We start from the raw sequence: 27,229 nt of genomic DNA on the forward strand, positions 1-27,229 counted from the left end.
TGAGCCTGGTGTGGTCTGGCTTTGTATGTTCCCGACCACTGAGGGTCTGCAGAGGCCTCGGGGCCCAGCGCGCTGCTGGGAGGCAGTCCACATTTATACTGGAGCATGTTAAATTAAACATTTAAACAAGACACAGAGGGAAGGCTATTTTTTACTGCTCTTGGCCGACTACTCATTATTAATTTGTAATAACCTTTAAGGCTTTTTGATGTCATACATATTTTACAGAGAGATATCACTCCCAGGCAGAGTGTAGCATGCCTGTCAATGACAGATCACCACACTGTCACCAAAATGCGCTTTCGTCGGCTATAATTAGGACCAGGTGAGGGTTGTGTGTGTGTGTGTGTGTGTGTGTGTGTGTGTGTGTGTGTGTGTGTGTGTGTGAGTGTGTGTGTGTGTGTGTGTGTGTGTGTGTGTGTGTGTGTGTGTGTGTGTGTGTGTGTGTGTGTGTGAGTGTGTGCGTATTTGTGCGTGTGTGTGTGCGCGCGCGCACAAACTCACACGCTAATGCATCAGCGCGACGGCGCGTCAACACCCAAAGATTAAAACGACGATGGGAACCAAAACACTGCACAGGAGAGGCAGGATTTCCCCAGATGATCCTGCCCTCATTATTTACATGTGCAGTGACCTGGCCGTCAACCGAAAATGTTTATAGGTGTTTATGATGGTCCGGTTTAAAATGAGTGCATCCCAGCTGCATGAATCAGCTGATGGGCTGAACACTTGGAGGAAGAGGATGCATTAACACCCCCCTCTCCCCCCACCCACCCCCCCCCCCTCTCTCTCTCTCCCTCTCTCTCTCTCTCCCCCCCCTCTCTCTCTCTCTCTCTCTCTCCCTCTCTCTCTCTCTCTCTCTCTCCCTCCCTCTCCCCCTTCTACGCTCCTGGTCAGAGCCCAGACCTATCTTGGTTCTGCTCAGCTGGGAGGTCCTCCGTGCCTGCTGGATGCCAGCCTAAAGCTCATGTAGCCTGGTGCCAACACGCCACTAAAAGCTGTAAAACAAACGAGCTCTGTTTGGTTAATGTACACTGATTGACCTCTGCTGCCAGGCATTTTATGTCATGATTGTAATGACCAGCCTTCCCGCCTGATCGCTCACATACAATATGACAGGCACGAAGTGGCATTTCAATTTGAGTGAGCGAGGGCTAATCAGATGAGACGCATGTGGCAGCAAAAGGCTGAGGCTGTTTTTTTGTCCCAACACTGTTGATAAAATCTAAAACCTCAGTGGTTAAGAGATGATTCCAAGCCTTTACTTTGGATGTGAACCCCTAATAAAAAGCCATTTCTGCCTGTATCAGTTATATTTCAGGCATTAAACACAAAGCTATATAGTATTGTTGAGTTTAAAAAAAGCCAACAGGGAAAAGTTTAGTTTCATTTTTTTTAGCTTCCAATCCTGTGAGTGACTCTTGACCCCTTAGTTTAACCCCGTAACCCCTCTATGGAGCTGGAGACCGTGGGGTTTGGAAGCGCTGATCCAAAACCAGTTTTCATCACGGCTCTGTTCCGTGCAATGAATCCCATGTCTGGACTTTTTCCTTCCTGTGAACGCGTGTGCAGTCCATCCCGTCCATCACAGGGCCACATGCAGACGCAGTCAACCAGAGGAGGAAACCCACACGGGCCCCGGTCAGCCGCTAGCTGAGCGCTAGCGGAGCGCTAGCCGCTACACCACCACTGCTAGTGACACTCCTGTTACTAAACTCATTATAGACACAGAACTTCCTTCACAATAACCGCTCTTTTCCTTTTATTACTGTGAAGCAGACATTTACTGTGAGACGCTAAATCAGTCTCAAGCAGCCTCAGAAACAGCTCTTCAGCAAGCCTTATATATAGGACTTGACTTTAGTGGTTATCTATTGGATGCTGAGTGTTACATAACCCTCCATATACTCAGAGTGTAGGACAATTCCGTGCGGGTTATAAATAAAGAAACCTGACGCACGGCTGCAGCCACTGTGATTTGGGCGAGTTCTCACATGGGATGTCATAGTTCTGCAGCGCTAGCCCCACTGCTATTTCAGGCTGCCTCATTAGAACATCCGCCACGAGTGGTTAAAAAAAAAAAAGCAGACTACAGTACAAAAGGCATTTCATTAGAAAGGAGAAAACAAAGAGGAGCGTTCACCTCCACCCGTGGAGCAGCGTCCGTGGAAGCGCACGCTGCGACGCGTGATCGCCAGCTTCGCCTCAGCGCGGAGACCCGCGTCACGCCGTCCCACCAGGCGGAGGTCGGCGGCCTCCGTGACAGGGCCACAAACACACAACCTGCCACGCAGTGACTGCAATTACCCCTCAGCCGCCGACGAAGACGAAGACGGGGAAGTGAGAGCGAGGGTGAGGGGGAAAATGAGGGATGGGACATGCGTTTATCCTTGTAAGTGTGAGTTTTTTCATTAGAGGGGAGTGGGAAGAAGAAAGCACGTTATTGCATGACTGCCTGTACCTGCCTCCAGTGTGTGTGTGTGCGTGTGTGCGTCTGTGGAGGCCCTCTCACACCACAGCAGCTGGCTAATTTAGTTAGGGAATAGCTGGCTGTCCTTCAGGTGAATGGACAGAGATTGGTCTCAATATGAGATGTAATAAAACAAGCCCATTGCTGGATCTCACTGCACCTTCGGCTGTCCTTCACGTCTCGCCAGGAGGAGACACGCGCCCACACACGCACACTAACACTGACACACACACACACACACGTAGTGCACAACCACCAAAGCACGGCGGCCTGTTTTTGTGCATGTGCTGCACATATACAGCACAAAAGCGTCTCCACCAGGTAGATGTGACTCCAAACACCGCACTCATTCATATCTCCATCAGTACTTCATCGCACCCAGCTGGCCCGCCGCCTTTCCGCCGCAGGTCCAACGGAACCCTGCACGTGTTTGAGCCGGGGAGCTCCTGAACCGGCGTCTCCTGCTGACGGACGAACAGTGCCTCTCTGTCAGAACTGAGGCATGGCCGCGCTCCCTCGCTCCACCCGTCATCCTGCTGGGCTGCAGCCGTCGCCTCCTCGCCGCTGCCAGCTGCCCGGCCACCAGCAGCTTCTTCCCAGTCGCCCATCCGCTGGGCCCCACTCCAGACTGGGCCCTTCACTCCAGAAGAAGGGCTGGAGCTCTCCCACTAAATCCACCGAGACCCAATTACAGAGACTGCAGCAGGAGCGGCGCGGAGATGCAAAGTTACTTTGCTTTAATTGAGGATGTGTTTAACACTTTCCTCGGGCCACTGTGGCCACTTTATGTCTCTGATGAAGCAGAGAGCCCCCCAGTGGGACTTTAAAACATATATCTGTTTGTGACAAAGGCAAAGCACACTCTGATCTGTGGCTTGGATATTTAGGGAGCGGTGGATGTGAAATTTCCAGCAAAACAAGAATAGAAGAAGTGTGAATCTAAAAAGTGTAAAAACACTTTTGATTTGTGGTGAAGAAGCAACACTTTAATGCGACTGTACATCAGGAGAGTCTGCAGAGTTACTTCACTCGCAGCTGCTTGTTTTAATAGAGCCACATGTTAATTAGTATTGTAGTTAATCCCATATTAAAGAGACCCAAACTGTCAGGTCATATTATAAACAATCGGTCCTAATGTTGGTGCATGTGACATTTGGAGCTGCTATCTCTTCTAGCAAAATGTTCCCTAGGTACTAATTGGCCTACTTTACGCTGTCTTTCTTTGAATTGCCGGTTTCTTTATCATTTAGGATATTAGGCTTGACAAGCATCCTCCCATATACAGTACCATAGGCCAACTCCAACTGGAGAGAAGCTGAAGCCTCTTTTTTTTTTTTTTTTGCAGAGGGACAGCAAAAACAGGAATAAATGATTTACACAAGCATGATCTACCTTCATGGGATATTAACTACAATTTGAAAGAAGAAGAATAAAAGTTCAAACACGTAGCCAGCAGCGAAGTGAATGTAACTTTTCTCTGCTTGCATTATTTAAGATAGGCTCCATCATTTTATCAATCTATCGATCTCGCACCAGAAAGATGAAAATGGAAAAATAATGAGGCCGATGAATGCTGTGTAAAGAACATCAATGTGCAAAATTTAATTATCTGCGCTGGAAAGAAAAAGAAAATGTGTCGGCTGTTTTCTAAAACAAAAAGAAAGTGAAAAAAGGAGCGGTTAATATTTTTCCCCCTCTGCATATTTTAATTACCAGATCAATCATAACTACGTACTGCAGCACTGCAGAGAAAAGAAAATTGCAAGTCTAAATGAAAAACAATAGATTTGCTTTAAAGTCTTCGCTCTTTTGAAGTCTAAATTAAAATTTCAGGTGCCTTTACAAGTGCCTTCTTCAGAAAGTTATGATATTTAATTAGCATGTTTAGATTTTGCTGAAATTAAACTTCACAGCCAAGCGTCATGTGAAATGAACACTGGTATTCCCAGGCTAAGGGGCGGGGGGGGGTGGGGGGGCGAACAGAGGGAATTAAATCATTACAACGCATACGAGGCTGCGCTTCCTCTGACAGCAGCTCGTGTTCTCTGACTCGTGCTGCCACGGGCCTGATCTGAGGGCTGGATCTCGCCGTTCAGCGGAGTGGAAGGAGCAACTGTGCCGTCCGACGGCGGCCGCGGCGCCGTGGAATTGGTGGAGCAGCTCCCCCCGTTCCGCCTCTTTCCCCTGCTCACGCGAGCCTCTTCCTGGTACCACGAGGCCTGATGTTTATTTCTCCTGGCACGTCCTTGCCGGCGCCGAGCCACCGATTTCACACATTTTTATTGGCTAATTTGACTGTGCTCTTGCCAGCAGCTGAGCGTGGGCCAGGAGTCGCAGGATTTCCGAGGCTGCGCTACCGCTGGCGGTGCTGGTGGTGGCTCGGGGCGGCTGCAGGGGGGGGGGGGGGGGGGGGGGGGGGTCTCACCTGTCTCATAACAAGCTGATGACCATGTCAGACGGAGGCGGGCCGGGTCCCAGAAACTGCCGCTCTGATTAGTTACTGTGCGCTGGTGGTGGTGTGTGTTTGGTGAGGGGTCAGGAAGGGTGGGGGGGGTGGGGGGGGGTGGGGGGGGTGATTGCCAGTCTCTTAAGGAGACGGGGCCTTAGACGAGCGGACGACCGATGCGAGCCGCGGCTGTGCGTGCGTGCGTGCGTGCGTCCATCCTCAAACACGGCTAACATTTGCACAGCAGCAGCAGTCAGGCGTGACGTCTCCGGGCTCTGAGGTTTGTGCTGTCAGGACGCTAGAAATTAAACCTGGCACTGCAGAGCAGAATGTGCTGAAACTCATCAATTCCACATGGCTAGAGAGCCAAGTGCCTATTTATAACCCCCCCCTCTTCTTTACCTGGTGTGCATCCCTGGCTCTAAACACGCATCCATAATGATGAATACACCCAACTGGGACGCTCCGACAGGGCATCAGTCAGGACAGGAAAACAAACACGGCATCGCACACACACACACCATCTGATCACAGCTCAGCAGAGGAGGGATAAGACTGACACTGGGAACGCTGATGGAAAGGTTCAGGCGTCTGCATAAAAACACCCAGCAGAATCACGACAATCAGTCACCACACAGGAAACAAACAAGGGCAGTCAGATATATTAAACTTCTTGAAAAGGCCCAATCTGGAGCTGAAATATGGAGGCTCACTGGTGAAACACTACCGAGCAACTACTGGAATTGTTTATGTACTCATTTAGTGAATTGATGACATTTTATTTTAAAAGTTACTGTCTGAGCTACGGAGAACCAGACTGATGATTCTTGAGTTATACATTTTTGTTTGGACAGAAAAACGTGTTCTTCTTTTACGTTTGCAAACGCAGCAGACAAGAACGACGTGTGTTTCACTCCTTGTGATTAGGCTGGTTGTGTACACGGCTTTTGCATTTCCACATAAAACTTTGAAGCATGAATGTGATCAATAAAACTAAAAAACCCTTCTCTTCCAAAACACACAGCACAATGGCAGATTTTAGTGATGCAGGTGCCTGTGTCGTATATGAGCCGTTACCACATGTTGTCTTTGGTGTTCGACAGCATTAAATCAAGGTTAAAATGTCCTTCAAAGGAAACCAGCTATAACATATCATTATGTAATATTACTGTAGTAGTTACCAATGAACTAACACTGGGAATAGTCACATCTTCACACGTCTGCATATCATATATTGAATGAGATTGTCTAGAAATCCCAGCCACAATCAATCGAGAGGAACAATCGATGAGGAATTGTAGTGATTTTCCTCAACAACGGCACTAAATGTTCCCAAAAAGTCTACTAGTAATCACTTGTTACTAGTGATTACTGTCAATAAAGGCAGACAAAAAGTCTAGTGACGTGAAGTTGTTTAGCTGGAAATTTTACTTCTTCACTTTTACATGATTACACACTGTAGGTTAGGACCAAACATCAGCGTCCTGCCAACTGAACCGAAGCACTGAATGTTAATCTGAATAATACAGTATAATAACATGAGGCTTCTATTTTCTGGGCCGGGGCACATTAATGTTTTAATGCCTATTCACACTGAAGTACAAACTCCCTCTTTCTCTTACTGACCTTCCAGTCGAACCCAACAAGGAGCCACAAAGAGAGAATATTATACCAGAGAGAAAACATCCACTCGATAAGATCCGAGCCATATAACAGCTTTAGATACACATCTGAATACACTTTTACACAGAATTGGATTTTGTGGCCCCATCACTTCCACTGAAAAAGAAAACGATCAATTCAGGCCCAATGTGATCAGAAACAAATACTGTACAGCAAGAAAAGTGTTGTGCACACACTGTAATGTGTTTGACTGTATACTTTGAAGTGAATTAGACAAAGGCTACTAAACATGGGCCGAGGAAGTTGTAACTGAGAAAACTGCTAATGCTCCGCTCAGTGGTTTCCTAATAATAAATGAAGCTGTCTCTCAAAAAGTGCCTTCATAATAAGTGTGAAAGAGTTGAGTGACTGGGTCAGTCCTTTATTTGTCAGTGTGTGGGCATCAGATGAGAAGGAGCATCAAAGGTAAGACAGGCTCTATTTGATTAAATATCCACATACCAGCTTGTTCATCTTTGGCTAATCATAATCAATAACAGCAAACTTTACAGCAATAAAGACTGAAACTGTAGGTGGAGAGAAGTGCGATGCGTGTGGGTCAAAGCAGCTTTCCTGCGTCGTGGGGACATTCACCCTCCGGGGATGCAGACGTAAACGACTCTAGGAAGGTATTATCTAATGTCCAATTACAGTCCCACGCCCCCCCCCCTCCACACTTGTCTCTCCCCGCTCTCCCTTTCTTCCTTCCTCCCACCTTCCCACCTTCTGCTTAGTATGAAGAGGACACAAGTGATAAAGCAGGAGCAGAAAGCCTGTGGTTTACATGGCCCTGGAGCCCATTATGTTGCCCACAATAGGCTGCAGGCTCGGACGTGCTGCGAATAGGTAATGGCCTAGAGATCCTGAGCCTGGCCTGCTGCTCAATGAGCCCAGACAACTGAGCAGGGGAGAGGCATTAGAGATACCTCGTCAGCCTAGTATGAGGCAGTCTGCTCGTAGCCAGTGGGTGGGGGGGGTGTCAGTGGGAGTAAGTGAGAGAAGTGGGAGGGTGTCATAAATGCACATGTTATGTAAGGCAGGGCATGAGTGAAAAGAAAAGGGAAATAATCTATTCTAGAATAGTGACACAGAAGATGCTGTATGAGGACCTATAAAGTACAAACAGAAACGACCTACTAGTACCTACAGTACTGTGAATCCTGCATGGAGTCTAGCAGCGGCCTCGCACAGCTGCAGCTCACGTGCTCCTCCCACTTCCCAACTTAGCCGTCCGCTCATGCAATCTGCACCTAATAACTGCAAGGTTTGGGCCACCACGAAGATCCGTCTTCATTGAGCTGGAAAAGCTGTAGCGTCACCGAGCATTTTTCCTAACGGCGCAGTCCCTCATCTATGAAAGTGCCATAGAGGCCCTCAGACAATTAGGCAGGGAAAAGCTTTATGACCGTTAGACTCACTCAGCGAGCGGCGCTCTCACCGCCAGCAGCGCCAGGAGCGCTGGCTCGTGCAGAAAGGTAATTACGAAGCCTCTCATAATGACACGGAGGAAGCTTGCGTCATAACACCCACAGTCTTTTATCATGGCGCTGTAATTAATTATCATCCTTTGCTCTTTGATTCATTTCACTATTCATAACATATTCATACATTCAAGAGAAATTATCATTTCCTTCAGGAATAAATCAGGAGGAGGAAGAGCTGGTCGTCTCCCGATGGATGATCAAAGATGGTGTTTGTGGCTCGCCGCGCGGCGGACGCGCTGCGCGTCCGAATGACTCTGGTCTGGAAACACAGCTGCACGTTTCTGATACACGCTGGTGAATACGTGTGACAATGCACGCAACAGCTAATGCGGCCGGACTGACTAACGAGACAAAATGAGACAAAAAAGACTCACAAACCCCCTTTTTGAGGCGTGTTCTCTGTTCACTTATGGAGTTGAAAAGTTGCTTCATATTCAAAAACGCCTCCTTTGCCCTGATACAAAACAAGCGACAAAAACAACAACAACAACAACAGCACACATAAAAAAATCGTCTTCCACCAACATCATCACTTCCCAACCTCAGGGGAAGCGGTGGCACAGTTAGACTCATAAACAGGTGTCCACCGGCCCCCACTTTAATAGCTGTTTGATGTTTTTGATGTCTAGTCAGCTCGATCGTACCTTGCTGCTTGATAATGAGGGCCAATAATGATTCCTGAGCTTGAGGGGTTAATGGTATGTAACCGGCAGAGCTGCTAATTACACGTTACAAACTATTTATCAGAATCTCCATCTGCGCAAGCACCACAACTCTCATTGTGCACGCTAAATTACTCCACGGATTATCATTGTAAAGCAAGTTTCAGTAATTAGGGACCCATACTGCTGTTTTCTTTTTCTGAAAGCACCAAAAAACATCAAGAGGAGAGGAGAAAAATAGAATGACTGGTTAATTTGCGCCTGATATTCAGATTGCTACAAACTGGATAGGAAGGAGAATCTGCCTTTCCCAAAGAAGAGATACAAGACAGAGGCTACAAACGCACAAAATCTGTCACTGTTCTATTTTTTTGACGCCTCACAAAGGTTTATCCCGAGGGGAATTTACACTCTAAAGTGAGATGAAGGTGAAAATTGCACTGCGAAGCCCACATAGTCTTGGTGAGAGCGCCTCGCGTACGCCGGGACGCTGGTGTGAAAGTTGTGTGGTCCGGCGGGCCCTCGGCTGCGGCGCCGGCTTATCTGAGAAATAGCTGCGGTGTCGCGTAGCCCCAAAGGTGTGCCCGAGACCACGGAGACGCGCACCCCCCCCCCCCCCCCCCCGCCGTAAATTTTTATGAAAATTACCTTCATTATGAGACGGTGTTCATTATAAACCCAAAAACGCCGGTCTCTCAGGGCCCTGTGGATTAATAAGGACAGCGGTGTATTTTAAGCCGTAAACTCAGCTCCTCACTGTCCTTAATCTCCTTCCTACTTCACAAGGCCAAATTAACACCTCTCCTCAGCTCTGACGGGACCTCATTAGCAAACTTCCAGGGAAAGAAAGAGGAGAGCAGAACGAAAAAGAGGAGAAGAAGGAGGGAAGCGACCAATGACAGCCACCAGCTCTGGGATTAACCCCTTCTCCTCCTCCAGCGCCGCAGCGAAACTAGGTCGGCAACGTGTTTCTAATCAGTCGCCTGGTTAGCGATAATTAGAAGGCGAGATTGGATGGGAGAAGAGAGTGAAAGTGGGTGGGGAACATTGAAATGAAAAAGAAAAGAAAGAGAACCTGTCATGTCGCAAACACTTCAAAGGAGCCGGCGTCTCCTTTAGAAGTGGCATGAAGAGGGTCCAAATACCACGAGGCGCTCCTCTGGGCCTGCGGAGTGGGAGGGAGGGGGGGCGGCGGTGGAAGCAAGGACCCAGTTCCTTCACACACACACACACACACACACACACACACACACACACACACACACACACACACACACACACACACACTCACCACCTGTACAGTGCAGCTGCAGGGGGGCTTTACTCCATCCCAAACCACACAGCCAAACAAGCACATCCCACTCCACCTGACACCCCCCCCCCCCCCCCCAACAGCAGCAGCAGCAGCAGCAGGTCGAGGTCCCACAGCTTACGCTGAGGTCACGCAGACTACCGCTGGGTAAAGTTCACAAGCCTCCGCAAGCTGTTTGACATTACCAATAAGGTCAAAGTGTATCAGAAAGCACCGGAGGATTGTATTATTACGGCACGCCAAGCTGCTCGCTGCACCTCGCAATCCAAAATAGCCGCGGCTACTTCCTCGGCAGGCCGGCTCACTTACTTAGCACTGTGCCGAACATACGCTCAGGGAAGCTACACAGGAGAGACGGAGAGGTACCCGGAGAGGCCTGCAGCTAACAAGAGAAAGAACCCGCCTCATTATCAGCCATCTATTTTATCTACTATGAAACATCTCTGGAATCCCAGTTGTCAGACATCAGTGGTGCGTAAATTAATCCTGTGGGTTCCTGTTTGCACAATAAAGCTATGGAAGGGCGCTTCTGATATTTGTGCGGCGTTACAGTCGGAGTAATTGAATTAGCACACAAATCAACCTCGGAGTATTGCTGAGTGTAGCGCCATGTGATAGCACCTGCCAGGGAGTACAGTAGCCGGGGCACAGTCAATTACAAAGCATTAAAAAGAAGCTGCCAATAATCACTTCCAAGAGGACTGAACAATCCATGCTGAGTGTTCTCATGTTTACCGATGATAGGGCTTTCAGGTTAGCGTTGAGCGGGGAGTTTGGAGGGGGAGAGCGAGACTGGAAACATATTTGTGGTATCATTTCCATAAGCCTCTGCTTCGCGGACCATAACGCAGCTCACAAATGTGATTTATGACCTTGGTTTAATGGCTGGAGCCGAGTCTTGGTGGGTATCAGATGACTTTTTTAATATGGCAACGTCAGAGGGGGCACGCTGAATGCACCATCACAACAGGAAATGAGGGCTTGTCTTAGCCAAGAAAATATGAGAAGCCAGATATCTGATCATCTAATGGCAGATAGATGCTACTTCACTTTGACAGAAAGGCCATCAATCAATAAGAGCCAGATGAACAGCAGCGAGAAAAGGATGCCGTGGATTCCTCGCGCTGTCTTTCAAATGATTCATTCAGGGAGCGGGGGTCTGCACTGGTCAGTGCACGGCTAGCTTCCAGCAGGGGCGTCTCGCGTTTCAGCCAGTTACAAGGTGGAGAGCGTCGATGCCCAGCTACGACGGAGCCATTTCCAGGCTTCCTGTGTTCTCTCTCTATCTGTAATGTGCAAAGACGTGACTCACCTGCGCTTGGAAACTCTTGAGAACAGGTGCCACCATCTCCCGGACTTCCTGTGCAGAAAAACAAAAGAAGAAAAAAACGGAGAAAAGACTTTATCTCAGCATTTTTCTTTTTGCAGAGGCGCCACCTGTTTAGAAGCAGATCGGCCCCAGTGAGGCACAAACAGCTCCATAGGACGAGGACGGGAAATCTTTAATGTTAATAGAATCACTGCATGAACTCATCTACTGCGTGTGAGTGAGTGAGTGAGTGAGTGAGTGAGTGAGTGAGTGAGTGAGTGAGTGAGTGAGTGAGTGAGTGAGTGAGTGAGTGAGTGAGTGAGTGAGTGAGTGAGTGAGTGAGTATTAGAGCTTAAACCTAACGGGTTTGAGTGGGCATGTTTGGAAAAGTGGGGCTTTCCAGCAGCAGTTGGAGCTCAGATCCAGACTCCGCCGAGCTCCCACAGCCTCAGGTAAAGGGATTGTGCTGCCAGTGGTGACAGCCTGATCCTGTCTTAAACGCCTGTATTATACTGACAAGATTACAGCACTACACTACATACTCAGGCTGAGACAGGCAGGCAGCGCGGCCGCAGTAAATAGCCTTCAGCCTCATTTATGGAACTTAAAAACAGTCTGGATGTTGACGGGTTTTCTCTTCACACAAACTGACTTATGACACAATCATATCTGTGTCCATCATAAATGACATGAACGAAGTCCGTCAGTGTTTCCAGCTGCAGCCGTGACCCGTCCGCGTGCCAAAGTAAAGGCACACGAGCAAACCTCACTTTCAAACGCGCACTTCTCTTCATGCTGTCCTCATTTTCCACTGTGCCGCTGTGTTCAATGAAACTTTTTTTCAGCGTAGCACAGAGAGTGTGTTAGTTAGAGTCGCGTCGGAGGGCGTTCATCAGATCGTGTTCAATCAGAGTTTGCTTCCTTACAGGTATGTGAGACACCTGCTCAGTTACATCACAGCAGAAAGTCAATATCAGATGCCAATTTTTTACTTTTTTTTTGGACTTGAATGTGACAAAGTTTGTTTATAAAATGATCCTCTCGGCCTCATCTTATCCACAGGAGCTATTACTGCAAGGCCTCAGCATTTAAATATTACCTGAGGGGGGGGGGGGTTGTCACTGACTTCTCATGAGTGTTTTGCACCATTAACAAATATACCTATGCAGATTTTCACTAAATAAATAAATAATGCTGCAGAGCACGTGAGCAAAACGGTGGAGGGAGGAGGTGGGGGGGGGGGGGGGGGGGGGGGGGGGGGGTGCGGGACTCACCTCAGGGACATTCCTCTTGAACTCCCTGCTCAGCTCCACCAGATGCTTGTGGGAATGTTCGCTCTCCTCCTGTCGACCCGCCAGCTCAGACGCTACGGAGTTGAGCTCCCTCTGCGAACGCACGAGAGACGAGAGAGAGAGAGAGACGTGAGCGGACGGCAGCGGGGCGAGAGACGGCACTTTGGGGAGTCTGCCAGCGCTCATCCAGTAAAGCTCGCAGTGTACATAAATAAAAATACACTGCTGAATATTAACAATGTAATCCTTCATGATCTCACAGCAGTAATACTTACAGCTAGCCCTGGCCCATAAATAATTAAGCCAAAATAAATCCAATGCCTACAGTAGCAGAAGGCCTTTTAGATAATCAGTATTTGAAATAATCAATACGCTTGCAACGGCTATGGAGCGCCAGCGAGGGAGCGAAGCAGGGAGGAGGGGGGAGAGAGAGGGGTGGGGTGGGGGGCACGTGCAGAGGCCCATTAACCTGACACACACACACGTACAAACAGGGGGAGCTTCCAAACGGGACGCAAACATACAGGCCTGCTGTCGTAATTACCACAGGTCCGGTCTGGTTTCAGCCCCTCTTCAGGCTCTCACCCCACCCACACCGATCTATACATTGATCCCGCGCAGATATTCAATGTAAAGGAGCAGCGCGCGCATGCTACAATCAAATTAGCCCTCCGCTAAAACCGCCGAGCCTCCGTCGGCGTCTGTTCACGCGGAATGAGAGCTCCACCCTCACGGCGCGTGTGATTCGCCGTCCGGAGCCGTCCGTGGAGCGGGGCCTTCGTCAGAACCGCGCATTCACGCTGGACTCGGCTGCACCACATGCCATCCGCAAATCCGATATTATCGACCAGTCGTCCAATTCCCGGCTCTTTCAGCAAACAGGAAAAAAAAGAAAACAGATTCTAACTCTGCTGTACTGAGCAGCGCTGGAACAGACAGCTGTACATTCACCTCCGCCTCGTTTTGACTGCGAATCTCAGTAATTGATGAGGATCTTGTCTTGTAACTGCTGGGTTACAATAAAATAAAAGTAGAGTAGGGAATTCAATTACCACTGTGAATTTATATATGACGCCGGGAAATTAAATTGACTGTGTTTTAATTAATCTGCAGTCTTACTTAAAGGCAATTTAATAAATCATCACAGTAGGAAAAAAAAGGAGGCAGAAACTTCAGCAGCGGTGGCCTCATGGGAGGGTGGCAGTCCATCGGTCAGAGAAATAGGCCGTTAATTGAAGGGCTGCTAGTTCAAGTCCCCAGATTGATGAGTCAAAAAGCTGCTAAAGTAGGACTGAGTACAGTCTGAAGTGAGATGCAGACCCACACAGTGAGGTGGCGTCTACCAAGCAAAGAGGAGGAAAACCGCGGCTCTGGGCTCCGCTGGAGCTGAGACAAACTGACAATATCAGCGTGTAGCGTCTTCCGACTAACAAGCAAGTTCTCCAAAACTAAAAAGCATTGATTAGGATCACACTGAACCTCCATGTATAAAACCTTTTGAAGATGAATATGCCACAAACATTCAAGGCCAGCCGTGTCTGTCTGTTGCTGCTTTACAGCTGATACAGTTCAGACTGACGGTCATCTGCATTTCCCAAAAGGCAGCATCTGTCGCATCGTGAGCTAAAGTGGCATCACTCAGTAAACGCTCACTTTTTCATTGATTTTATTGTCCATTCATCCATCTTCTCTCTCTCTCTCTCTAATAAGTCCAGTAAAGGCCACTAACGCCGTGCGTTACCAGCTCAACCTGACTCTACTCTACTAGAGATTGGTAGCAGATACCTCACTGTAGCTGGTCACCGCAGGGAAGCCACGTGAAATTGCCAGGACATCATCGTCAACAACATGACAATGGAGGATATTGGAGGGATGCCATTCCAGATTCTCAGTATGGGACTGTTTGTCACAGCAAGGAGACACATTTCGTTTCAGAGCAGGCTCGAAAGCCCGTGGTTGCTCAAAGTCATCACAGTGGTTGTGATGCTTCTCTCCAACCAATCAGTGGTCTGCAGTGTTGTCGTGTTTTGGCATTGCCTCAGCAGTTCGTATCAATGGATGACAGGCTGCCGGTACAGTAGAGTGTGAATGCAGTTGGATTAAGGCAGTCACTTACCAATGGTGCGAGTGTCTGTCATGTTCGTATGGAAGGAAAATCCCATCCAGCCAAATGGCTGCATTTCTTTCTGTTATTCCTGTTTTTTTTCCTACGGCCACCACCACTCACGTTCCACATTCAGAACGCATTTGGTTCGTGGGAAACGTGACGTTCTTGGTGAATCGTACTGTCACGAAAAAGGCCGTGGCTGTAAAGGATAAAGCGACAGGACTTTATAAATTCCTGTTAGTCCTTGGAGTCCATCTGGGATGAGCCTTCCTGAAGATTAGAGAGTGGGCTTTCAGAAGCCAGCCAACCTCCACTAGATTCAAATGGCCCCAGACCAGCTAATCTTGCCAAGAGAAAATTCCTGTAGAAGTGACTTTGAGTGGATTTTATAAGTACTTAAGATATAACAGCGTGGCGATCCAACAGTGCTTCAGACTCCTCGACGTGGAGCCGGGTTCACGTTTTACTGCGGCTCAGCTGAAGAGAATGGTGAAATCTTGTGCTGCGTGCAGGCCAAGTGCCTCCACGGTTCCTAAACCACTATAAGGAGGAAGTCTGGGCAAGAGTCCATCACATGAGACCTATTCTGTCCTCCTGGAACAAAGCCGTTTAGTCAGACTGTTTGCTTGTCTTGCCCAGAGTGATGACAGAAGACTTCCCCTCTACTTCCTAATCAGATAAACCGAACACATCAACATCATTTACATGCAGCGCTTTGCAACATGCAGATGCTACTGGCCTGAACCAGCAAAAGGGCCGTTCAAGGCGAGCGCAGCTCGCTGTGTGAAGAGGAGTCTCACAATAATCATTTGACAGGTTTTAAAAAGGACGATTGGGACCAAATTTTCAATGTGTGGCAGATGGGTCAATACAGAGCTCCTGTCATTAAGCCTCTGCCAGTCAAACATCCAGCCATAATTGATGAGTCTGCCCCGGGGAGGGTGGAGCCGTCACCGGGGCTGGACGGGGCGGAAAAAGGAGGATTTTCAACATAGACCCGTTCTTGGTGAACAAATGTCGGTCTGTGAGGGGGAGCGAGATCCAAAAACAAACCACAGCAACACGCATTACACTTGGCTTTAATAGGACACACCTGCAGCATGCTGTATGCAAATGGCCCTGAGGCTCAGGGTTATGCAAGTGTATTGCAGCAAAGACTGCAGGGAGTGGCCCCTTCACAATCTAGTGGCCGAGGAACAAACTGGGCAGGAACACTGGGGCCGGCTGTGATGATTACAAATGTAAACCTTTAAGCTCGTTAATGATTCTGTGTTTCAGGCTGAGTTGACAGAGGGTCAGATATCAAATAATCAAACTACGCGCTTGACAATGATCAGTGCAGATGTACAACAAACTGTGCAACTGTGACTGTTTTAGGTAAAATGCACAGCTCACTAATGCATTGGGTCCGAGTCCACTTGACATTGATTCATTAAAGCCAGCTCATCTTGATTACATCTGTAATGGTAAGCTGTTTTCTGGCCTTTCAGAAAGACAACCCATGGTGGAAAATGTTGACAACCGGGGGGTGGGGGGGGGGTACCTGGGTACCGCAGTGAGGTAGAGTGAGTCAAAATCACTATTGTGTGCACTGGGCTTGGACAGCACAAATTAAAGAGGAAAAAATAGGGAGGAGGAGGAGAGAGGAAAAATGCAGATGGGGTATTATTTTTCTTTTTGTATCCCATCTAATTGCAATCATAGGCAGATGTCTGAAAGTGTGACAGCATCAGCAGAATTGCTGCTGAGAGCACAGAATCTTTGTCTAAAAATAATCAGACATTCTGTGTGCTGCTGTTTGTTATAATGGTAATCGATGCTGGAGGCTTTGAATTCCATCAATTTATAGATCCACTCTGTTCTGCCTGGTGACTGTACTGCCTCACAACCCCCACCGCACACGCACACCGACGCAAACGCACACACACACACACACACACACACACACACACACGGATTTGCACGCAAAGTCCTGCACAAAAGAGCAGGTGGACGCGCGTGTGTGCGCCGACATCCACACACGGAGGCTGCAGCAAGGCGGAGCAGGGACCAGTGTGTGATTAAGATAAGTGTGGTTTCCTTTCATACATTCCTTATCGCCTCGCATTCACCGTGAGGCACAGGATTGTCCGTCGCTGCCTTAGATTAGCCCCCGCAGCCCAGGCGCCACATTTGTGAGGGGGGACTGATCAATAAATCAAATAACCACAATCAATGGCCCCAATCGCTGCAGTCTAGTCGGCCCTGCACATTATTACTGCCCCCCCACCCCCCACCCTCTGGTCTCTGAGGGAGGTGGAAGGAGCAGTTTATTTGGGGGATGAAACAGAGTCAGAGAGTACAAACTGGCACCTGTCCATATAAGACCTCAAATTAATATAAGGCCACTGTGTGTGTGTGTGCGTGCGTGCGTGCGTGCGTGCGTGCGTGCGTGCGTGCGTGCGTGTGTGCACGCTGGACCGTCCAGACAAAGTGTTCCAGGTGGGAGGAGCCTCTGACCTCTGACCCGGCGCTGGGCATGTGAGCTGAGCACGCGGCCTCTGGCAGGAAGGCACTGGAGGCCCGCTATCACCTGGCATCTCCCTCCATCTGTTTCCCACCAACCGCCGCCGCCTCACTTTTACTTTTCCATCAGCACGGTTAGAGCCGCTCCAATTCACACCACCACACTGCTGTCAGACCACAGTGCACCCGGGTCAGACAATATCTGCATACGATTCTGAGGGTTTGTCTTGACCTGCTCCGACGGGCTGGAGTTTCCTCACCTTCAACAAAACAGTAACACCAGAAGATTTCCATAGAGCAGGTGAACTGCATCACGCTTTACACAGAGATTCTTCATGATGGCGCTACAGACCACACCTGTTAAGTAACTGGCTTGTAAATGCACATGTACAGCTGTTCAATAGAGGGATTGAACAAGTATTTCAGGGTATTTTATCAATTCATCTGCTTATTCCAGTTCTACTGTAAGCAGACAACACTTTAAAGAACGGTTCATTTGTCTAAAAGAGCAACTAACGTGCACCGACTGCTAAACTATTGTCCTGTGCACGTCTAACCACATATGAGCAGTAACTCTAGTATCTGTACACAAGTGCGTCTATAATGCAACCTCTTTCATTCCCAGCACAAAACCTCTTGACTAGCAGATTCCTGCTGCTTTCCGGTGACGCCAGCAGCGTCTCGTGACCCCTCACCTTCACGCTCTGCAGCTGCCTGCCGCTAACACCGGTAGCGCACAGATCGCGAGGACTTACCAAGGAGGAAAATCACATTTCGTTTTGACACCTCTCTAAACTCTGGACTGGTAAGTCTGATAAATCATCCAAAATAATTAATCCCCAGTCAGTCAGGCTGCCTTCAAACAGCATGCTAAATCTTACAAAAGGAAGGAGAAGCGTGCGAGCGTTACAACCATCAGCAAAAGGTGTGACTGGTGTTGTCAGCCATTATTCGTCATCCTCGGCTTCATTTAGAGAGTTTTTGGCACCTGATGCACCGGAGCACAGCCTACTTGTCAACACCTCTCCCTCTCCGACATGCACATTTGGACACGCGTGCACAGAAATGCTTCTTGTTTCTCATTGATACAGCGCTAACGCATCTTGGAATGATCAGGATTCCTTCTATTGTCAAGCCTTCTTCAGAATGGTATCAAGAGGTATCGTAAAAACATCTTATTACAGCCCTTTCAAACACCCTGGATCCTCTCTGAACCCACTGAATAACTTTAAATGTCCTCCAATTAGAAACTTCAAATTACAATCTATGACTGAATGCTCTAAACGAAGACCAATTACTACACCTTATTTATCATCATTAAGGCCAAGCATTGTTCTGCTCCTTTCAAACTCTGTGGTTACAATCAGGGTGTCTATTGTCATTGTGTGGTACATGCACAATGACTAATTACACAGTCCTATGATTCATTAGCAGACTAGTGGGTTGAAACCTGAGAGAAGACATGATAACCTCAGTCGGTCATTTGATCGGCCCAATTGGAGACGTGAACGTAAAGCAGCGAGGGGATTTGACAATAGCCGAGGCCACGAGAACCCACCAGCGAGAGCTGGGTTCACACAAAGCTGAGCGCGTGTTGAAAAGGACGCGTGTGCGACAGCTCTGAACCTGAGCAAAAGAATAAATAAATCAAAAAATTGGGGACAAGTTTTGTTTTCCAGTCTCTTTCAAAGTGAGAAAGGAGGAGAGCACTGCGAGGGACTGAAACTTCACCATTGAGGTCAGTCGGTGGGAGAGGAGGACGGCTCCTCTGATGCAGCCATCAATGCGATGGCCCACTTTCACCTGGAACCACGAGCTGCAGCCACTGCAACGCAGCTAACCTGCCATTGTTTATTCTCTCTTAAGAAATGTCAATCTGTTCGCTCTCAGGTGTGCTGCTCTTCCTCTTGTTTTTGTTGTTTTCTCCCCCCAACTCTCCCCGTTTTCCCTTGTCGATTGCAGCGAGATCAAAGTGACGCCGCTGGAAGAATCTGAATATTTCAGGTGAGGAGAGAGGGCTGCGCTTCGCACCACCTGCGTAGCGCTGAGAGACGGGTCCCTCCTCTCGCTCAGACTCCGTTAGCGGGGCCCCTGGGGCCCGGCGACATAAACCGGGGCCACCTGTCTGAGAGCGAGGGAGCGCTCCTTTACCCTCCTCCCTCCCGTTGCACTTTCATTTTGCAGCATTTGAACCAAAAATAAATGAACCTAAATAGAGCGGTGAGAGTGGGAATAAAACCGCGCTGACAACAAGCGGCTGAGAGCTTTGAGCGGCGTCACAAAGGCTCCGCGATCTGGCAGACAGAGAGTTCTGTTGCCGCAGAACGGGAGCAGACACTTGAAAGGGCAGTTTATACATGAATCACTTCATAACTTGCCCTGTTCTGGGGCAGAAGGAAGCGCTCATATTAAATAATGAGCCTGGTCAGACGAGCCACCAGGAGTAGCTTCTGTCCTGCTGAAAGCGGGCTTGTGATGACTCTCATCACATCGTCTGGGCTGCGTTTCTGACCCAGAGCAAATAAAGCCTCTCCCCGATGCCCGAGCGGCCCGACGCAGCCGCTCTCCCCGGGGGGCCGTGTGCCTTGACATGTGTGCATGTGTAAGCACTTGTGCAAAATGTGTGCGATGGCAGCGCGGACCTGTGTGTGAGAGAGCGGCGCGGGGCCGGTTCCACGCGGCTGCTCCGAAGCCACGTCCCTCAAAAGGGCTGTAAAGTCTTTACAGCAAATTCCTTACATTCATCTGTGTCAGAGCACTCGGCACACATTAGGCGTTTACACGGGAGGAAACACAATCTATTTGATGCTACACTGCCCACACGTCCAGAGCCCTCCTCCCCGCGCTGCAGATGCACAGTGTTTAACTTCCATTTCATATTCTGAACAGGCAGGCAGACAGTGCGAGGAATGGACTCCATCTTGTTGTAAATCAGCGGTTAAACGCCCGGCTAAATGTAATCTGGAAAGAGTCAACAAGAGGCCCTCACATTACGCCGCTCCAGATATTTGTTTTTATTTATTCTGGAATTTGGGATTGATTTTCGTTGTTCGCCCTTAATGATGTATGCAAACGGCGCACCGAAAAAAGTCACACTTCATTTTTCCCCCTCGCCTGCTGCTCCCCATATTTTAATATCAGTGGTGCTTATGAGAACAAGTGGAGGTTAATCTAAGGAGTGGGTCACAGCCAGCCGGCTCTTTGTAAATGTCAGCAGGGAGATCCAGGCCTTTCTTATTACCACACTAAACCAACAAGCCTGACGGCTGCAAGACAGATGTGCGATTTGAAGGTGCCCCCCCCCACACACACACTTCTCACCGCCGTCACAAGCCAACCCCAGCACAGAAAACCTTATTAATCAATCGATTTATCGCCATAAATCAGACTGGGCTTTGATTGTATCAGCAAGTCATGCAATCAATCAATTAGTCGAGACCAGGCGGCCCAATTTGCCTGGAGAAAGATGAATGCTCCCCCACGTCATCCATTTGGTTGTCCGTTTACCCATCAAACACCGCTGCTGTTGACTCCCAGGCCCAACATGCATCCTTTTATCGATTTCTGCAGATTAAACTTGCAAAGGAATCAAAGGACACTTAAATGACTGGGAATAATTCTGCCTTCTTCATTTGCCGTGAAGAATGTTGCTCGGTGCTCCTCTCTGATAGCGTTGCCTCATATCAACAAAACCACAAAGGATAAACAGTCAGTCTCACAATACAAAGTGATCCGGCTCGGCGAAGTGGCAGCTACACGGGATAATGCTCACAAGTGACTGGAGCCGCTCCGAGAAAAATGCCTCACAATGGGACAAATCATAGATTATTATCAGTCAAAGCTGGCCAGGTTTATATGGCAAGACGGGAGGGAGGTGCTGAGCAAGGAAGCAGCTGGATGAACAAACTGTGAAAAACATATGTATAATGACATATTTGTTTCATATTTTGTCCCAACTGTGAATTCCAATCCACATTGTGACACCAGCTGCCTCGGTCCAGCGCTTCCCATCTGCAACTCGGTGTCAGGATGTCTCCCAGGACGGGCGGGGAAACTTTGGGGACGACAGAAAGCGACAGGAGCAAGTAGAGCACAACCGAGTGGGCTGCCGGAGCCGCGGCGTGCGTCCCCCCCAGCGGCGGCGGCGGCGAGGAGCCAGAACGCCGGGGGCCCCCCGGGGAGGACGCCTGTGCTGGGATTAGAGACCCGCCAGACCCGGTTCTGCTTCACGCCCCCAGGGCCCGCTGCGGAGCTACCTGTGGGGGCCGGCGGTTCTGCCCAATCTCTCCAAGCCTCACCATGTAATTAGAGATAAAGACAGAGGGCTCGGCTACTCAACCTCAATTCTGCCAGTTTCACACAAGGCTGCCCACCCGCGGCCCCCGGAGGAGCCCGAGCCCGCCGCCACTGCTCTAGCACCTGTGTGCACCGGCAGGCTGCAACCCAACGCGTCCATGGGCACGGGATGAAAGATACTACATGGTTCGGTACATGACCGCGATTGATTATTGTTCAAACGCGGAATGTTCTGAAGCCAAGGCTCACAACGGCTCAGTGTTTCCTGAAGTTGCGTTTCGAAGAAGGTTCATATTGTAAAGATTCTCAGGTAAACAATAACTAAATCACTTTTCTTCATACCTCTCTCTCCTAAAACTTCATCCAGGGAGGAGAGAAATATTTAGAGCGCAAGACTGAGGAGGAACTCTCAACTATGTTCAAGATACACAAAATTATACTATGGAGGGATCCATTATTCATCTCAGATACATTTTTCATTTAGTAGTGGGCTGGATATGAGCAATGATGAATGCATCGCCGGGGATGCAATTTGTATGTAAAATAACACAAGATTACAGAATATGTTTTAAGTGCAAATGCAGTTTGTTGCCATCTAAGTACAAAATGCGTTCCTACAAAAAGGAATAAGACCTGAGCCCCACGATGCTGCTCATAAAATCACTTAGCCCATAGCTAGGATGCTCTCCAGTTCTTATAAAGGGTCACAATGAGAGGCTCAAGTGATGAATGAGCCAAGTGGAGTAGATTTTCATTCATGTAATAAGCACTTTCTCTTGGCAGGCCGTTGGAGGATGCAGGGTAAGTAAAGCAAATAACTGGGGCTAATTTAACTCCTACCCAGCTCGGCAGCGCGCTTCCCCCGAAACTGCCTCCTTACAGGGCATTTGTAGACACACTTAGATACATGTCTACGCACAAGCGCACACAAAACCTAGCGCGGCGCTCCGCCGCCTGCCAGGCATCCGCGTGTTCCTCTCAGGACCCGCTCGCTCCTCATCAGATCCACTCGGTGCGCACCGTTTCAATTCAGCGCCTCTCAAAGACACACAAAGAGCCCGGCATCCCCTGCATTCAGCGCGCAGAGATTGAATGCAGCCTCGGAGCGCGAGACGTGCCCACCGCAGAGCATGTAATACAACTCATTACTGGGCATGCGGGGCGCACAGGGGCGTGATGGGAGAGACGAGCACAGTGGGGTGAGAACAGGGGGCCTCGCACCGACATCTCCATTTCCCTCCATAACTAACAGAGCTGTAAAATCAGCCTTAATCACTAAACGTGGAGGTCCTCCAACACAAGGGCTACTGTTTATACTATGCACCGCCAAGCTGCAGGGCCCAGCACATCATTATTTACATGATCGAGAGCGTTCAGAGGTTAATTCAGGTCTCCGCTCCATCCTTTCCCCTCAGTCTCCTCAGAACTGTGTTTGACCCACCAGCAAATTGCATCCAATCAGAGGCAGCGAGGGGACAGCGTATGTGGGTCAGCCACATTGATCCCGCCCCCTGCTCCGCGCGGCCCCGGGGTCAGCGGCTCGAACGCCGCCACGCGTTCGGGCAACGCGGAGGCGGGGGGTGTGAGCGCGAGGCGGGGGGGGGGGGGGGGGGGGACCACACGTCAGCTAATCCGCCGCTGCACGTGCCCCCGTGAACCCTCCCCAACCCCGGGGCAAGCGCACGACCCGAGGCGAAGCGTTACACACATTAAAAAGACATGAACTTCAGAGCATTGGAGTTTCGAGCACGCAATCAATGGGGCCACAGGTGCAAACATTTTCTGCACTGCCAGTGGAATGCCCCCCCTCCCCCTCCCCTCCTCCAGGATTACAGTAGAACCTGTTTTGTGCACTGTGTTCATGTTAATGTCAGCAATAATAAAGTCCTGCAGCACAAGAAACAATAAAAAAAAAAAAAAGGAGCACGAGCTGGAGACAGCTTTTAGAGGTGGGCTGGAAAACAGCACAGGGAGTGGAGCAGAAAGGGCAGGATGTGAGGAGTCTGTCAACTTCTCCCCGACTGCTCCCGCGCTCGCTCGCTCGCTTCAGACGGAGGGGAGCAAATGGGCCTAATTCACACTGGCTGTGTGTGAGTGTTTCTGCTGTCTAGCAGCGTGAGCGGGAATTAGATCTATGGTTTGTAGCCTTCATCCCTTCCCAGACAGACTTGTTCCGGCTCAGAGGCGCTGCCTAATCCGCACCTCTCTCCCGCTTGCACTCCCAGAAAATGACTTCACACAGCTGCCTCAAACGCCCAGCGCAGCAATTCTCGTCTGACTGAATTCCCCCCTTACTAAAAAAAAAACCTCCACAGACCTCCCATAGCTCATTTAAAATACCAATTCCCCCCAAAGCCCACCCTAACCCTCTCCTAAGAGATGAAAACAACAAGAAAAACAAGGAGAGTCCCACTTGATAATTTAAGGGTTCTTTTCTCCAGAGAGCTGTCAAAGCCAGGGGAGAAATCAAAGAGAACAGGGATCACAGTTTTTAGGTAGAGATTGAGCTATTTCTATCTGCATATGAAGCTGTCCAAGTATGACGAGTGCGTCATCTGGTCCCAGCGGCTCTTCCATGATCCCCTCTCCTTGCGCCCATCAACTTATCGTCACCAAGTGCGTTAGAGGTAAATGAGGCTGAATGTCAGTTCACAGCGAGAACTGTGGGAACCAGTGATTCCTCACATTAATGCTCAGATCTTCGGCCGGTGCTTCCTTCAAGGACACAGTCCTCCCAGATGGACCAGTGGACCAGATGGAGCAGCTCCAGCCTCCAGGACAGGAAGCAGAGAGCGCTTGGTCTTTTCACACCAGAAGCCCAGTCTAACGGCTTCCATGGGTCTCATCGAGTGCCACCGACTGTAACCAGACGTGACCTTTCGCATGTTGGACACCTGGGCAGGGTGCAATTAGGTCATTTCTAAGAAGTCAGAACTTGAGAACAGAGGCACAGTGCAGTGTGTGAGAGATGCAGTGTAGCTCTCAACAACTCCTTCGGCAGAAGTGAGAAACAAGTCAAATTACAAGAAAGGGGGAATGATTAAAGCCTAATATGGCGTCGCAGAGAGGGGAGAGAGAGGTGATTTATCCCTTCACGGCCTTTTGACACTAAATTAAACTGTTGAGTCCATTCCCCCGTGCCAGCTAGTTATCTTTCTGGGCTAATTTAACACTATAATTTACATTCCATATAAAATACATCCTGATGTGGTGCTGTCAAGGCTGTACATCATTTGCGGAGAGTGCTCCAGTTTCAGTGAAAAGGACAGAATTAGATCATATTCATGATGCAATTAAACACTTCAGTGGGAATCGATGTAAAACCGATGAGCCCTGAAAACAATGCATATGGCTGAGAACATTAGAACACATTACCTACCCTTGGATCCCTCGCTCCACAGACGCAATTTAAAATCCTCCACCACTCCACTCTCCGTCTTTCCAGATTCATAACGCACGGCGGTAATAAATGAATTTTTCACAAAATTATTCAACTACTAAATTGCCCATGGTAACTGAGTATCAGATGAAAGTGATGTGAATTATTAAGTAGAGAAACTGTTTGTTCTCACCATGGGTGTAATAATCGGCCAAATGAGGAAGAGAAGAGGCGCAAGAGGGGCAGGTTATAGTAAAAGGGGGATCTCACAATAAACATTGGTGTTGATGTAAAAATGGGAAAGGTCTGTCTGCCGCCCCGGCCTCCAGCTGGGTTGATGGTATCGACCAGTTTCCCTAGAGCAATGCTGCTTTTCTTATGGATGCAGAGAATAGAGCATTACCAAGCACCGCCGCACATTCTCATGTAAAACTGGCAACAGGCCCTCTGGAGCTGGCAAACCACTGCAACAGTCAGCCAGCATTACACCACCTCACTACATTTTACATAATCAGACAGACAGCGCAGCAGACCACACACACACACACACACACACACACACACTGCGAGATCACACCAACTACCTCTCCACAGCCATCAGAGTCACTGTGATTGGCTTAGAGCCACGCAAGCCCCGCTACCTTTAGCAGAGCATCTCCATAAACACATTTTCCACACAATCGGAACTTTTATTTCCATTACCCACATTTGTCTTCGCGATTCTCCGCACAAAACAGCTTTTACTAGCGCAGCTTGAACTTGTTGATGGCAAGAAAGCACACAAATGCGCTGAAATTCCGAATTTAAGAGCCGTACGGGGGCCAGAGGTGCGGCAATTTGTAACCATTTCTGACAGGATGAGTTGGCCTCTCCAACTGAAACAGTAATTATGCTTAATGGTCCTTTAATCTGTCCATCAGGCAGGAGGTGAGCAGCCGGGTCAGACTAAAGTGCTCCAGGCGTCACAGCGTGTCAGGGTACAGTCAGAGGGGTGAAGTGCCTGGCGAGGAGTGCCAGAGCCGCTCGCTTCGACACACAACCTCCGCCGGCTGCAGGACACAGGTCTCCCTCCAACACACGCGAGGCAACGCATTACACACACACTGGGCGACGGCAGCGCCTATGAGTGGACTGCGGTGCCGCGTCCAGAGAGGGAAGAGGGACACCTGACAGGTTTAATGTAATTTGACTGAATGCTAATCGTCCAGGAACACAAGACTGGTGTCAAGACTCTGCACCGTGGCGCTGTCGTGTTCAGACGCTGCCCTGGAGTTCTGCCATCGCCGGTGATCTGCGAGGAGGAGCGGCGCAGGAGCCCGGCTAACTTCGGCCCACATTAGAAAGCCCAGGTCGCGCCGCGTACGCACAGACGAGGAGGAGAGACGGCACTAGGTCAATCCCACCAGTAGCAGCAGAGACACGGGGCCCATACCGAAACAAGGGCGGACAAATAGTACCTTTGTACCCAGAGTCATTTGTACCCTGCTCAGGCTGCTGGCCATCGCAGGGCCTGGCAGATAGAGCTCCCGGGCCCAGCTATGCGTCTGCACTCGCTATATTTGTTATCGTGGACAAGCATTCTCCCTCGCCGTTTCACCGGCCAAACAGAGAGGGCGAAGGAAAACGAATCACTCCTAGACCCACTCCTGTTGTTCCCTCAGCTGTCAACACTTCTCCCAGGCTTCACCCCCGCCTAGCCACATCGATACAGAGAAGTGACTGCCGTTTGCTTTATGATTGCCTTGTTTTATTCTCTCAGCCGGGCTTTTTCTCAGCCCTCAAAGCTCTAATCAGACCGCCTTGCCTCGGACAACAGAGCCATTGTCTCTTTAAGTGAAAGAGGCAGTGGATCAGTGAATCCCTTTCCATTTTCCCGCTTTATTAGCCCAGCGGCACACCACTGTTTATACTAGTGGGTATTCTGTGTTTGCTGAGAACAATTACAGTATGACAAATGATCCGTCAATGCCATCTATCAGGCAAGAGCTGACAGGAATCCTATAGACAGGGCAGCCATTCGTCCCCTGCTCCCCATCTCTGGGGTCCCATGCTTTAGTATCCATGACAACGTGCAAGCCAGTTGCCACGCTTGCCACTTCACAGTGAGAGATGAGCGCTCGTGAGTGGCTTTGAAAATTAGCCTTTGACACCCCATGTTCCACGGCGCTCCCACCCTCCTCGGCTACAGTGCAGCCCCCTTTGGGGAGGCCTGTGAACGGCCAGCTCGCGTTTTCACATTCAGCCCCACACAGGCACAAAAGGCAGACGCAGAGCGAGGCACCGCTCGCCGTAAACATGCCTCTCT

The 27,229-nt window shown here is 49.3% G+C and overlaps 1 protein-coding gene across 3 annotated transcripts in view; it reads right to left on the minus strand.

Annotated features, from left to right (window-relative positions):
* The window catches only part of cux2b (cut-like homeobox 2b), a 74,990-nt gene that overhangs the window by 31,718 nt on the left and 16,043 nt on the right, over positions 1-27,229 (minus strand). For 2 of the 3 annotated variants that reach the window (XM_029161836.3, XM_029161839.3), the window contains exons 2-3: positions 12,620-12,730; positions 11,349-11,396 (exon numbers count right to left, since the gene is read on the minus strand). In XM_029161836.3, the coding sequence (XP_029017669.1) occupies positions 11,349-11,396; positions 12,620-12,730 (159 nt within the window). Of the gene's footprint in view, positions 1-11,348; positions 11,397-12,619; positions 12,731-13,161; positions 16,206-27,229 lie in introns of those variants that run through there. The other variant, XM_055511743.1, reaches the window with a different exon arrangement.

Source organism: Betta splendens, chromosome 9 (genome assembly GCF_900634795.4).
Source record: "Betta splendens chromosome 9, fBetSpl5.4, whole genome shotgun sequence".
In the NCBI taxonomy this organism is placed as follows: Eukaryota; Metazoa; Chordata; class Actinopteri; order Anabantiformes; family Osphronemidae; genus Betta; species Betta splendens.